This window comes from Nicotiana tomentosiformis, chromosome 11, assembly GCF_000390325.3.
Source record: "Nicotiana tomentosiformis chromosome 11, ASM39032v3, whole genome shotgun sequence".
Classification (NCBI taxonomy): Eukaryota; Viridiplantae; Streptophyta; class Magnoliopsida; order Solanales; family Solanaceae; genus Nicotiana; species Nicotiana tomentosiformis.
The window spans coordinates 64,727,975-64,740,388 of NC_090822.1; the positions used below are offsets into that span (position 1 = coordinate 64,727,975).

Here is a 12,414-nt window from a genome sequence, read left to right on the forward strand (position 1 = left end):
TCTGAAAGAGGATATAACGCCCGAGGAAATTGTCAGAGAAGTGGAAAACTTTGAAAACACGCCTAAGTCCAATTTGGATGAGACTGAAATAGTTAATCTTGGAGACTCCGAAACAGTCAAGGAAACACGTGTAAGCATTCACCTGTCACCATCAAAAAAAGAAGAATACACTCATTTCCTGAAGGAATATGAGGATATCTTTGCATGGTCCTATGATGATATGACCGGTTTGAGCACATCCATAGTGGCTCATAAACTACCTACCAACCCAATGTGTCTGCCAGTAAAGCAGAAGCTCGGAAAGTTCCAGCCAGATATGAGTTTGAAAATCAAAGAAGAAGTCACCAAGCAGATCAAACCTAAGGTTCTCAGAGTGGTTGAATATCCAACTTGGTTGGCTAACATCATGCCAGTTCCAAAGAAGGATGGGAAAGTCAGAGTATGCGTCGATTATCGGGACCTAAACAAATCAAGTCCCAAAGATGATTTCCCGTTACCCAACATACACATACTGATTGACAACTGCGCCAAGCATGAACTCCAATCTTTTGTGGATTGCTTCGCGGGATATCATCAGATCTGGATGGATGAAGAGGATGCCAAAAAGATAGCTTTTATCACTCCATGGGGGGTGTGCTGCTATAAAATGATGTCGTTTGGTCTGAAGAATGCTGGGGCCACTTATATGAGGGCCATGACAACTATTTTCCACGACATGATACACAAGGAGATAGAGGTATATATGGATGATGTCATCATCAAATCCAAGAAAGGTACAGATCACATAACAGACTTGAGGAAATTCTTTGATCGGCTTCGGAGGTACAATTTGAAATTGAATCCCGCAAAATGTGCCTTCGGGGTCCCCGCAGGAAAATTATTAGGATTCATCGTCAGCCACCGAGGAATTGAGCTAGACCCATCAAAGGTCAAGGCTATCCAGGATTTGCCCCCTCCAAAGAACAAGAAAGATGTGATGAGCTTCTTGGGACGTCTTAATTACATCAGCCGCTACATAGCACAATCAACCGTGATCTGTGAGCCAATTTTTAAAATGTTAAAGAAGGATGCCGCAACCAATTGGACTAAAGACTTCCAGAATGCTTTTGACAGAATCAAAGAATATTTGTCCACACCACCAGTCCTGGACCCGCCAGAACCTAGTAGACCACTGCTACTCTATCTCTCTGTATTAGATGGGGCTTTCGGTTGTGTCTTGGGATAGCACGACGAGACGGGAAGGAAAGAACATGCCATATACTATCTGAGTAAGAAGTTCACACCCTACGAAGTACGGTATTCTTTGGTGGAACGCACCTACTGTGCTTTGACCTGGATAGCCCAGAAACGGAGGCACTACTTCTGTACCTATACCACAAATCTCATATCAAGGATGGATCCTCTAAAGTACATCTTCCAAAAACCCATGCCTATAGGGAAGCTGTCAAAATGGCAGATATTGTTAAGTGAATTCGACATCATCTATGTGACTCAGAAAGCGGTTAAGGGACAAGTATTAGCGGATCATCTTGTGGAAAATCCTGTAGGAGGAGAATACGAATCACTAAAAACATATTTTCTTGATGAAGAAGTATCATTCGTAGGAGAATATATCGCCGAAGCCTACGACGGGTGGAGAATGTTTTTCAATGGAGCCGTAAACTTCAAAGGAGTGAGTATTGGAGCCGTTTTGGTGTCAGAAACAGGTCAACATTATCCGGTATCCGCGAAACTTAGATTTTTGTGCAACAATAATATGGTAGAATATGAGGCTTACATATTGGGGCTCAATTTGGCCATTGACATAAATATCCAGGAATTACTAGTAATGGGTGATTCAGATCTTCTGGTACATCAGGTGCAGGGAGAATGGGCTACAAAGAATACCAAGATATTACCATATCTATATCATGTGCAAGAGATGATGATGAGGTTCATAAAGATAGAGTTTAGACATGTCCTGAGAATCCAGAATGAGTTCGCAGACGCATTGGCCACTTTGTCCTCCATGATACAGCATCCGGACAAGAATTTCATCGACCCCATTCCGGTAAGGATTCATAATCAACCAGCTTACTGTGCTCATGTTGAAGAAGAAGCAGACGGGAATCCATGATTCCATGATATCAAGGAGTACTTGGCAAAAGGAGAGTATCCGGAGCATGCAAATCATACTAAAAAATGCACGCTCCGAAGATTGTCCAACCATTTCTTCCAAAGTGGAGGAACTATGTACAGAAGGACTCCAGACTTAGGATTATTATGGTGTGTTGACGCCAAGGAAGCTTCCAAATGGCTCGAAGAGATACACTCTGGAACTTGCGGACCACACATGAATGGTTTCATTTTAGCCAAGAAGATACTGAGGGTAGGTTATTTTTGGATGACTATGGAAACAGACTGCATCAGGTATGTCCAGAAATGTCATCAGCGCCAAATACACGCAGATATGATACGGGTGCCACCAAATGAACTTAATGCAACGAGTGCACCGTGGCCTTTTACTGCTTGGGGAATGGACGTCATTGGACCAATCGAGCCCGCCGCTTCAAACGGGCACAGGTTCATTTTAGTGGCCATAGACTACTTCACAAAATGGGTCGAAGCTGCATCCTACAAAGCTGTAACTAAGAAATTTGTCGCAGATTTTGTCAGAGATCGTATTATTTGCCGATTCGGGGTTCTAGAGTCCATCATCACTGACAACGCCGCTAATCTCAACAGTGACCTAATGAAAGCTATGTGCGAGACCTTCAAAATCAAGCACAAGAATTCCATAGCATACATGCCTAAAATGAATGGAGTCGTGGAGGCCGCAAAGAAGAACATCAAGAAAATACTAAGAAAGATGGTAGACAACCACAAGCAATGGAACGAGAGGTTACCATTTGCCTTATTGGGGTACCGGACCACAGTTCGCATATCAACCGGGGCAACTCCTTACCTATTGGTCTACGGTACGGAAGCCGTCATTCCCGCCAAGGTAGAAATTCCCTCCCTGAGAATCATACAGGAAGCTGAACTCAGTGATGCAGAGTGGGTAAGGAGTCACTATGAACAATTAGCTCTCATTGACGGAAAAAGAATGAATGCAGTGTGTCATGGTCAACTTTATCAGAACAGAATGTCCAGAGCTTTCAACAAAAGGGTCAAACCTAGATAGTTCGCACCGGGGCAGCTGGTGCTGAAACGAATCTTTCCACATCAGGATGAAGCCAAAGGAAAATTCTCACCCAACTGGTAAGGACCTTATATGGTTCACCGAGTACTAACAGGAGGAGCACTCATACTTGCAGAAATGGGCGGAGAGGTTTGGCCAAAGCCTAGAAATTTAGACGCAGTCAAGAGATATTATGTTTAGAATGTTTGCATTTCTTCATCTGATGTAATTGAACTACGCTTGACCTGATTCCCGTTTAAGAGGGGATACGTAGGCAGCCCTGTGGGTTCGGTCACAATTAAATAAAATTTTCATTTTCCACACAATCAAAACTGGGACAGAATTTTGAGGAGGACCCTCAAAATTCCGGGGCAAGCTCAGCCAACGGCACCGCGTGCGGAATATCCAGACAATCGTCTGAATAATTGGGGCAGAATCAGTCTTGATTATTGTCCTGCTCGTTTCTTTTAACCATTATTAGAAATCATTCCTATAGGACTCGATTAAGATATTCTGAACATATTCTTGTGATTACCATTGTTAGTTACTGCACGAATCACCTAGAAATCATGCCTATAGGTTTAATCTCTTATGCTTATAATCAGTAGGCAACTATATAGGCTTTAGAAATTGTATTAAAAGAAAGGCTTTTACACATGAAGCTGCCCGCTTATAAAATCCCGAATCACAAAGAGATCCTGCCTATAGGGTTCTGTGACCTTAACTTATTAAAATCTGCAACTGTCAATGTTAGTTAGTTCGTTTGTATTTGTTGCCTAAGTGCGGAGGCCAACTTGAGCCTTTGTTTGCCTATACATGAAAGTCCTAAATGTTTTGCTTGTCGCCTAGTATTTTCTCTTTTGAGCAACCTAATTTAAAGTTTAGAACCACCCTGAAATAGAGGTCCAAATGCCTCCTGGACCATAGGCATAGGACGGGTAGTGCACGCATAGAGTACGACTAGAATTGACTAGTGCGCTTTAGGTAAACAACTTAAAGATAGTAATCGGATAGGAGGAAATGATAGTCTGTGCCCGCTGAATAATACGAGTAACACCCCACCTCGAGGGAGTTACGAAGTATTATATATGTTGCACGTGGTGATCCTTTAGGCTAAAACACTTAGGACCCCCCACCTTTGTTTAAAAGTCAATCATTTTTATTTGCCCAATTTTTGTCTCTTCTCCTTGTTTAGACTAATTCATATAATTCGAGTTCGGCCGGGACCCACCGTTGTGGACCTCGAGGAGTGCCTAACACCTTCTCCTCAAGGTAATTTGAGCCCTTACCCGATCTTTGGTGACGCAATTGGTTAAACCATAGTTATTTGCAAATAGGTGCCCTAACGCACCTTAAATCCGTTAGGTGGCGACTATCGCTTTTAACACCCCATTCCTTTAAAATAAGTTGTCATGACGTCGAGGCCCGATTTCGCGAGAAAGAAAGGGGCGCGACACCCACGTGGCAGCAAGTGGGATATATTTGCTCAAACCTAATAGTAACTCTTTGGTATATGTAGCTAGGTGGCATATTTAGGGGACTCTTTGGCAAAGTAATCCACATAAAGTGGGGCCTACCACCCACTATGATAAAGAGACCTTCCTACATCATTAAAGTGAGATGCATATATTTGCAAAGTAACGGATGGAAAGCCACAAAAATAATACATACGAACCCACATAATGCTATAGAAGCGTGACTTGCAATTCTAAGGGAGCACGGTATAACCTTTCTCAAGGACATCATACAGACTTTTCCCTACTTTGATCCGCCTTTACGTGTTTTGTCCCGATAGACATCTGTTAGAGGGATTGTCAAGATAATCGGCTCAGGTATGTTAAGGCTATCCCTTCTTTCCTTTTGGCATGATCCATATGATACAAACAAAACGAGCAAACACACAACTTTCATAAATGCCTCTATTCATAGAAGTACTAGGGGTGCCTATGTTCTTGATTTCCCATGTGTCCTATTATTATATCGTCTGTTCATGGGTCTCAGAAAATGCGTAAGTTGATAAAGTTTGTCCGAAGGCATATTGATCTTATGACATTCCAAGAGATCTTATTGACTTACTTCATTATGCATTGTATTTATTTATACATGTACATTGACCCATGACCAGATGGTATTATATACGCGTATATTATATGTATATGGGCTATGGGGAAAGGTTACAACATTATATATGCAACACCACCTGATCAGTTGGTATACGTTGATGATTTCGCCTATAGAGGCCGAGATTATATGATGGGATGCCCTCAGAGTCTTGATGATGTTATGTATGCATATACCTATGCATGATATGACATTTATACGCATAGGCATAACATTATAAATGTTTCATGATTCACAAAGCTATTCAGACTCACAGGTTGAGTCCTTTACTCCATGTTTCTTTTATGTCTTTTACATACTGCTTTTCATGCCTTACATACTCGGTACATTATTCGTACTGATGCCCCTATTGCTTGGGGCCTACATTTCATGCCCGCAGGTGCAGGTATGCAGGATGACGGTCCCCCTTCTTAGGATCCTTGCTCAACGAGAGTTGGTGTGCTCCATTTGATCAGGAGCTGCTATTGGATTTTGGTACAATATTTTTGTATACATATATGGGTATGACGGGGCCCGGTCCCATCCTTTATACAGTTCTACACTCTATTAGAGGTCTGTAGAGAGTCATGTATAGTTGGACAATATGTGGCCTTGTCTGCTTCTATTTTGATATATAGTTATCCATAGCAGCCTTGTCGGCTCGCCCTACCGTATTCTATATATATATATATATATATATATATATATATATATATGTGTGTGTGTGTGTGTGTGTGTGTGTGTGTGTGTGTGTGTGTGTGTGTGTGTGTATTTTGGGCATGTTTTCTCATGTATGTTATTTACATGATTCAATAGTTTATTGACAGATGTTATACATGACCTACCCTTAATTCATGTTTATATCTTAGACGCATGCTTAGGGGTAGGACTTGGGAACTCGTCATGGCCCATCGGTTTGGCTCGTGATAAAAGTGGTATCAGAGCAGTTCTATCCTAGGGTTGTCTACAGACCGTGTCCAGTAGAGTCTTGTTTATGAGTGTGATGTGCACCACATTTATAAACAGGAGGCTACAGGGCATATAAGATGTTATCCTCCCTTCTTATCTTAGATCGTGCGATATAAGGATTCATTTTCCTAAAGATATGTTATGTTTTCAGCAATGCCTAAGAAAGTTACAGCTACCCAGAAGGGCAAGTCTGTGGCTGACGAGACTAGTCGAGTTCCACGAGTTACCAGGGCTCGGGGAGAGTCTCAGAGTGAGATTCCATCTCAGACTTCACATACCCTTCCCTCTCCAGAGGAGCTCCGAAGGGCACCAACTCCAGCTCCTGCCCTTGTACACTCAGCTCCTTAGCCAGATGCACCGGGTTAGGATATGAGAGATGTTATTCAGCTATTGGCTCGATTAGTATCCATACAGGCTTGACGCTAGGAGATAGGTAATGGTCATACAGATAGGGCCATCAGTGTGAGGGTTCATGATTTCATTAATTTTGAACCTCCGGTATTCACCAGAGCAGATCCAAACGAGGACCCTCAGGTATTTATCGATAGGATGCAAAGGACTTTGAGGGTAATGAAGACCACTGAGATCGAGTCAGTTGAGCTAGCTTCCTATAAACTTCGGGATGTTGCAGTTAACTGGTATGAGTCTTGGGAGTTATCCAGAGGTGAGGATGCCCCTCCAGCATTATGGCAGGAGTTTATAGAGGTTTTTCTTCATCATTATTCACCACTAGAGCTTAGACGGGCCAGGGTTGATAGGTTCTTGACCCTTCGGTAGGGTAATATGAGTATTGGAGAGTACATCCTTCAGTTTGATTCTTTGTCTAGGTATGCTCCAACTATTGTAGCTAAGATGGAGGATCGGGTTCACCGGTTCATGATAAGGTTGGGGCCGCACTTGCTTAATGACTGTATGTCGGTCTCACTTCAGCCAGGTATGGATATTAGCTCACAGTGTAGAGGAGCGTAAGTAGAAGCAGAGGGTCGATCATGAGTATGAAAGGGGCTAGAGTAAGAGAGTGAGATCCTCAGGTACTTTTGGTGAGTTTCAAGGTGGTGAGAGACAGTAGTACCCGAAGTATCCAGCCCAGCCATCGGCTAGTGCATCCCCTCAGTTTGCCAGTAGGAGATTTGATCGTTTCACATATTCAGGGCCCAGTTAGAGTTCCAGGGCCTCTATTTCTTAGTATAGGGGTGAGTCAAGTCAGATGAGGCCGCTCTTGCCACGATGTGCTCAATGTGGTAAGAAGCATGCCAGGCAGTGCCTTATGGGGTTGGGTGTTTGTTATACTTGTGGTTATCCGGGCCACATTATGAGAGATTGTCCGACGAGAGGTGGTGCAGGCATAGTTCAGCCAGCAGGATCTGTAGCTGGTTCATCATCATCAGTACGCCCCCCTGGGCAAGTTTCATAGGCACCAATCGGTCGTGGTAGAGTCAGAGGTGGAGCATCTAGCTCGAGTGATCCAATTTTAAAATTATTCTTCTTACCTTTCTTATACTAAAATATAGAATCCATAATCATACAAAATTACCGCAAATCCCGGCACCATTAAATATAATTTCAGATTCTAAATTGCACCGCCCAAACGGGCTGAAAGACACGTGCCTCATTAGAACAGCAACGCTCGAATGGGGTAACCCTGCCTTAACACCACTGATCAAATTCACACTCCATGCGCACTACATCCTTCAAAATAACAATTTAATTTTCATGATTTTTCATAAAGTGCAATATAACCCGCATTCAAGAAATTTTCTTACTCAAGTCATCCCCGATATCAACCTCTGCAAGTCATAACCAATCAACAAGTATGCCTCAGCCCAAAAACTAATACCGTACAAAATCATGCAATCAAATCATAGATAGCAGACTCCCCCACTCGGCTCAAAGCCATATAACAAAACATCTGATAACTCACCATACCCAAGATAACATCTAAATTGATCGTACTAAGCAATAAGAGATCTACTCTAGTCTCCAGACTCCCAATAGTCACCACACATGACCGATATACACGGTCCACAATGACAGTATCGCCCACCGGCATAGACACATGAATAAGTGAAACTAGAGACTCACGGGGCATATCCAGATAATGAGCAAAATACGAGGACACATCCGAATAAGTGGAACCAGGGTCAAATAATACAGAGGCATCTCTATGGAAAACTAAGACAATACCTGTAATCATAGCATCCGAAGCAATGTCATCTGGTATGGCAGGGAGTGCACAGAAACGGACCTCACTGCCACCTGATCGGCCTCCCCATCTAGGGCGACCCCTAGGTGACTGAGCTCCACCCCGAGCTGGCTGGGCGGGTGGTGAAGTAACTAGTGCCGAAGTCGAAGGCTGACTCCTCTGTAGAGATGAACCTCTCAAAAGGTGGGGACAATGCCTCTTGATATGACCCAAATCTCCGCACTCAAAGCAACCTCTCTTTGCAAATGGCGGTGGGGACTGAAGGGAACCCCGAGCACCGAAATAACTGCTAGAAGGTCCTGACACAGATGAACCCTGAGCTGATGGTGCATGAGACGAACTCTAAGCTGGTAGTGGATTGAATAAAGAATGGCCCTGCTGATAGCTGTATGCACCATGGCCAGATGATGCACCAAGGTGAATCGGGCGAGTTGTCTGAGCATGTCAGAAAGGACGACCCCTACCGTGGTGAAACTGACCCCTAGAAGGAACACTGCTGAATCCACCCTATCCACGAGGCCTCTTGGCCTCCCTCTCAAACTGTCTCTGGCTGCGAACCATCTCAATCTGACGAGCAATATCAAATACCTCATCAAATGTAGCACCAGACACTCTCTTTCTAGTCATAAGCAATCACAGCTGAAAAGTGAGGCCATCTATGAACCTCCTGATCTTTTCCCTGTCTGTGGGAACCAACCAGATAGCATGACATGCCAATTGTGAAAATCTCATCTCATACTACATCACAGACATATCACCCTAACGAAGCTGCTCGAACTGCCTGTACAGCTCCTCTCTACGGGACTGAGGCACGAACTTCTCCAAAAAGAGAATGAAGAACTGCTGCCAGGTAAGTGGCGCTCCACCAACCGGCCTACGCCTCTCATAAGCCTCCCACCAAGTAAAGGCAGCTCTAGCAAACTGAAAAGTAGTGAACGAGACCCCGTTGGTCTCCAGAATACCTGCTATACGGAGGATCCTCTGACATCTGTCCAAGAAACCATATGCATCATCTCCCTCGGTACCACTGAAATATGGAGGCTGGAGTCTCCCAAAACTCTCCAATCAACGCTGCTCATCATCAGGCATGACAGGAACCATATAGTCCTGAGCACTTGCACTCGGCTGGGCTGGTAGTGCCCCCGGTGTCTGGAGTCCCTGTACCACTTGCTCTGGTGTGCGGACGGCAGGAGTCTAAGCACCTCCTCCGGTCTGAGAAGTGGTTGTTGTGACCGGAATAGAGACCGCCTGAGCCAAACTAGTGCACATGGTCAGAATATGAGCTAACGCTTCCTGAAGGCCTGGAATCACAATAGGCACAGGTGGTGCCTGAGCTGGTCCCACAGGCTCATCCACCACTGGGGCCTGCTCCTGAATTGGGGCAACTGGCGGATCTGCAGGTGCTGCCCTAGCTGTGGTGCGAGCTACACCTCTGCCCCTATCGCGGCCTCTACCGCGACCTCGGCCTCTCGCGGCCTTGACTGGTTGTACTGGTGGTTGTCCATCCTGCCCCATAGTACGTGTCCTCACCATCTATGAGAGAATAGAACAATAGAAGTTTGGTTACCAGAATCAACAGATTCGCATGACAAGAATTCAAGAATGTGAAGTTTCCTAAGGGTTCGGCAGCTTCTCGAAGATAAGTACAGACGTCTCCGTACCGATCCGCAAGACTCAACTAAACCTGCTCATGACTCGTGAGACCTATGTAACCCAGGCTCTGATACCAACTTGTCACGACCCAAAATCTAACTGTCGTGATGGCGCCTATCTGGGAACTAGGCAAGCCACAACTCAACATCTCAACACATAAAAATCTTTGAACATAAAGACAGAAGCAATTTAATAATTTAGGAAAGCCTTTTTGAAAACAGAAATATCTAAAATACGATACAATCCATCCCAAAACCGGGGTGTCACTGAGTACATGAGCGTCTAAATCAGAATACAGTCCACTACAGTGTCTAGAGAAATAAACTAAAAATACAACTAGTGATATAGAATGAGAGTCAAGGCCTGCGAACGCCGTGCAGCTACCTTAGTAGTCTCCGAACTCTGAAGTGTCAATCAGCAACTACCGCCGTGACCAAAAACGCCTGCATCTGCATACGAGGTGCACAGAGTAACGTGAGTACATCCAACTCAGTAAGTAACAAGTTCAAACTTTGGACTGAAAGGTAGTGACAAACTCAACCAGTACTGATAAAATAAAAATAACTGTATAGAAACGTAGGCATACTTTCAAATTAAATAGGCAACTCAAAACAATAAAGTGAAGCAGATCCGAACAGTGTAAAGAATATAACTCTGCTATCGCTACATGCCAATGCACATGCTGTATGTGATGCACCATGCTGTCAGCCTCATGTGCTCACACTCTCGAATGCTCAACCACTCGGTACTGTATATGGCCCATCTGGCCCAGGAAAGATCCATCCCGGAACATATACATCACTGACTATAAGTCACCCAGTATCGAGGAAGGCCAATCCAGCCCTATGGAGAAGATCCATCTCCAGATATCAAGTACTTTGGACAAGATCCATGTCCAGGGAAGATCCATCCCTCAATAATATCAACCGCGCTTACTGGGGGTGTATTACAGACTCTGGAAGGGCTCCTACAACCCAAGCGCTATCATAAAATTAGTATAACCGCTGCGGCATGCAGCTCGATCCCATAACTGTCACTCATAATCAGGCTCTCAGCCTCACTCAGTCATCAATCTCTCAAGTCTCACTCACGGGCTCACAATATCATGAAAACTAGCCTGAAACAATGATATGATGTATCAATAAATAAAAACTGAGACGGAGATATGATATGAAATGCATGAACATGACTGAGTATATAATATCAATGAAATCAGTAAGATGACAGCAAGTAACGACCACTAGGGGTCCCAAAAGTACCGGCATAAAGCCTAAACATGATATCTAACATGATAGACAACTCAATTACTTTATCACAAGATGAAAATACGAATATCAACAAAATAGAGTCACTATACAGTGCCATGGAATTAACCAAGCCACAATTTTCACGGTGCACACTCGCACGCCTGTCACTTGGCATGTGCGTCACCTTAATACCCATCGTATAGCACATAGTTCGGGGTTTTGAACCCTCAGAACCAAGTTTGAAAGCGTTACTTACCTCAAACCGAGCAAATCCTCCTCCGAAATGCCTTTGCCCCTCGAATCAGTCTCCAAATGCCCCGAATCTAGCCACAAGTAGTACGGTATAATTAATATAGGCTAAAGGAATCAATTCCACAAGAAAAACACGAAATTATGAGCCAAAATCCGAAATAGGCTCGACCCGGCCCCCGGGACCAAGCCTCTAAATCTATCAAAAGTCATAAAACCCGAAAGCCCATTCACTAATGAGTCTAACCATACCAAATTTATCAAAATCCGACACCATTTGGTCATCCAAATCCTCAAAATCCATTCTCCAATTCTCAAGCCCTAAGCCTCCAAATTAAGTGGGGAAATCAGTGGGGAAACATGTTTTATGATCCAAAACGAGTACAAGAAGGTTACCTCAATAATCACCTCAAAAATCTTCTCCAAAATTGCCTAAGTCCGAGTCCAAAATGTTGAAATAAGACTAAAATCGCGAACCCTTGCTTTTAAACCTTCTGCCTAGATTTTTCGCATATGCGGACCTATTGTCATACCTGCGACGCCGCATCCGCGGTGAAAATGCTGCTTCTGCGAAAGTCACTTGCACCTCCAGGACCCGCATCTGCGCTCCAGGTTCCGCACCTGCGAACGCGCATCTGCGGACCTGGCCTCGCTTCTGTGGAGTCACTCTCCCAACTGCCCCCCATCTGCGACCACTTGTCCGCATCTGCGCTACCACGGGTGCGGGAAATTCTCTGCACCTGGGACCCCTGTCCTTCATGGCCTTGCTTGCATCTACGATTCATGCCACGCTTCTGCATGCTCGCAGCTGCGGTGCCCACTCCGCAGGTGCG

The 12,414-nt window shown here is 44.3% G+C and overlaps 1 protein-coding gene across 1 annotated transcript; it reads left to right on the forward strand.

Annotated features, from left to right (window-relative positions):
- The first annotated feature begins 1,393 nt into the window (after window positions 1-1,393).
- Window positions 1,394-2,116, forward strand: LOC138901574 (uncharacterized). Its single transcript, XM_070189347.1, has one exon. It carries the CDS (start codon window positions 1,394-1,396, stop codon window positions 2,114-2,116), a length of 723 nt encoding a protein of 240 aa, XP_070045448.1.
- Window positions 2,117-12,414: the final 10,298 nt, after the last annotated feature.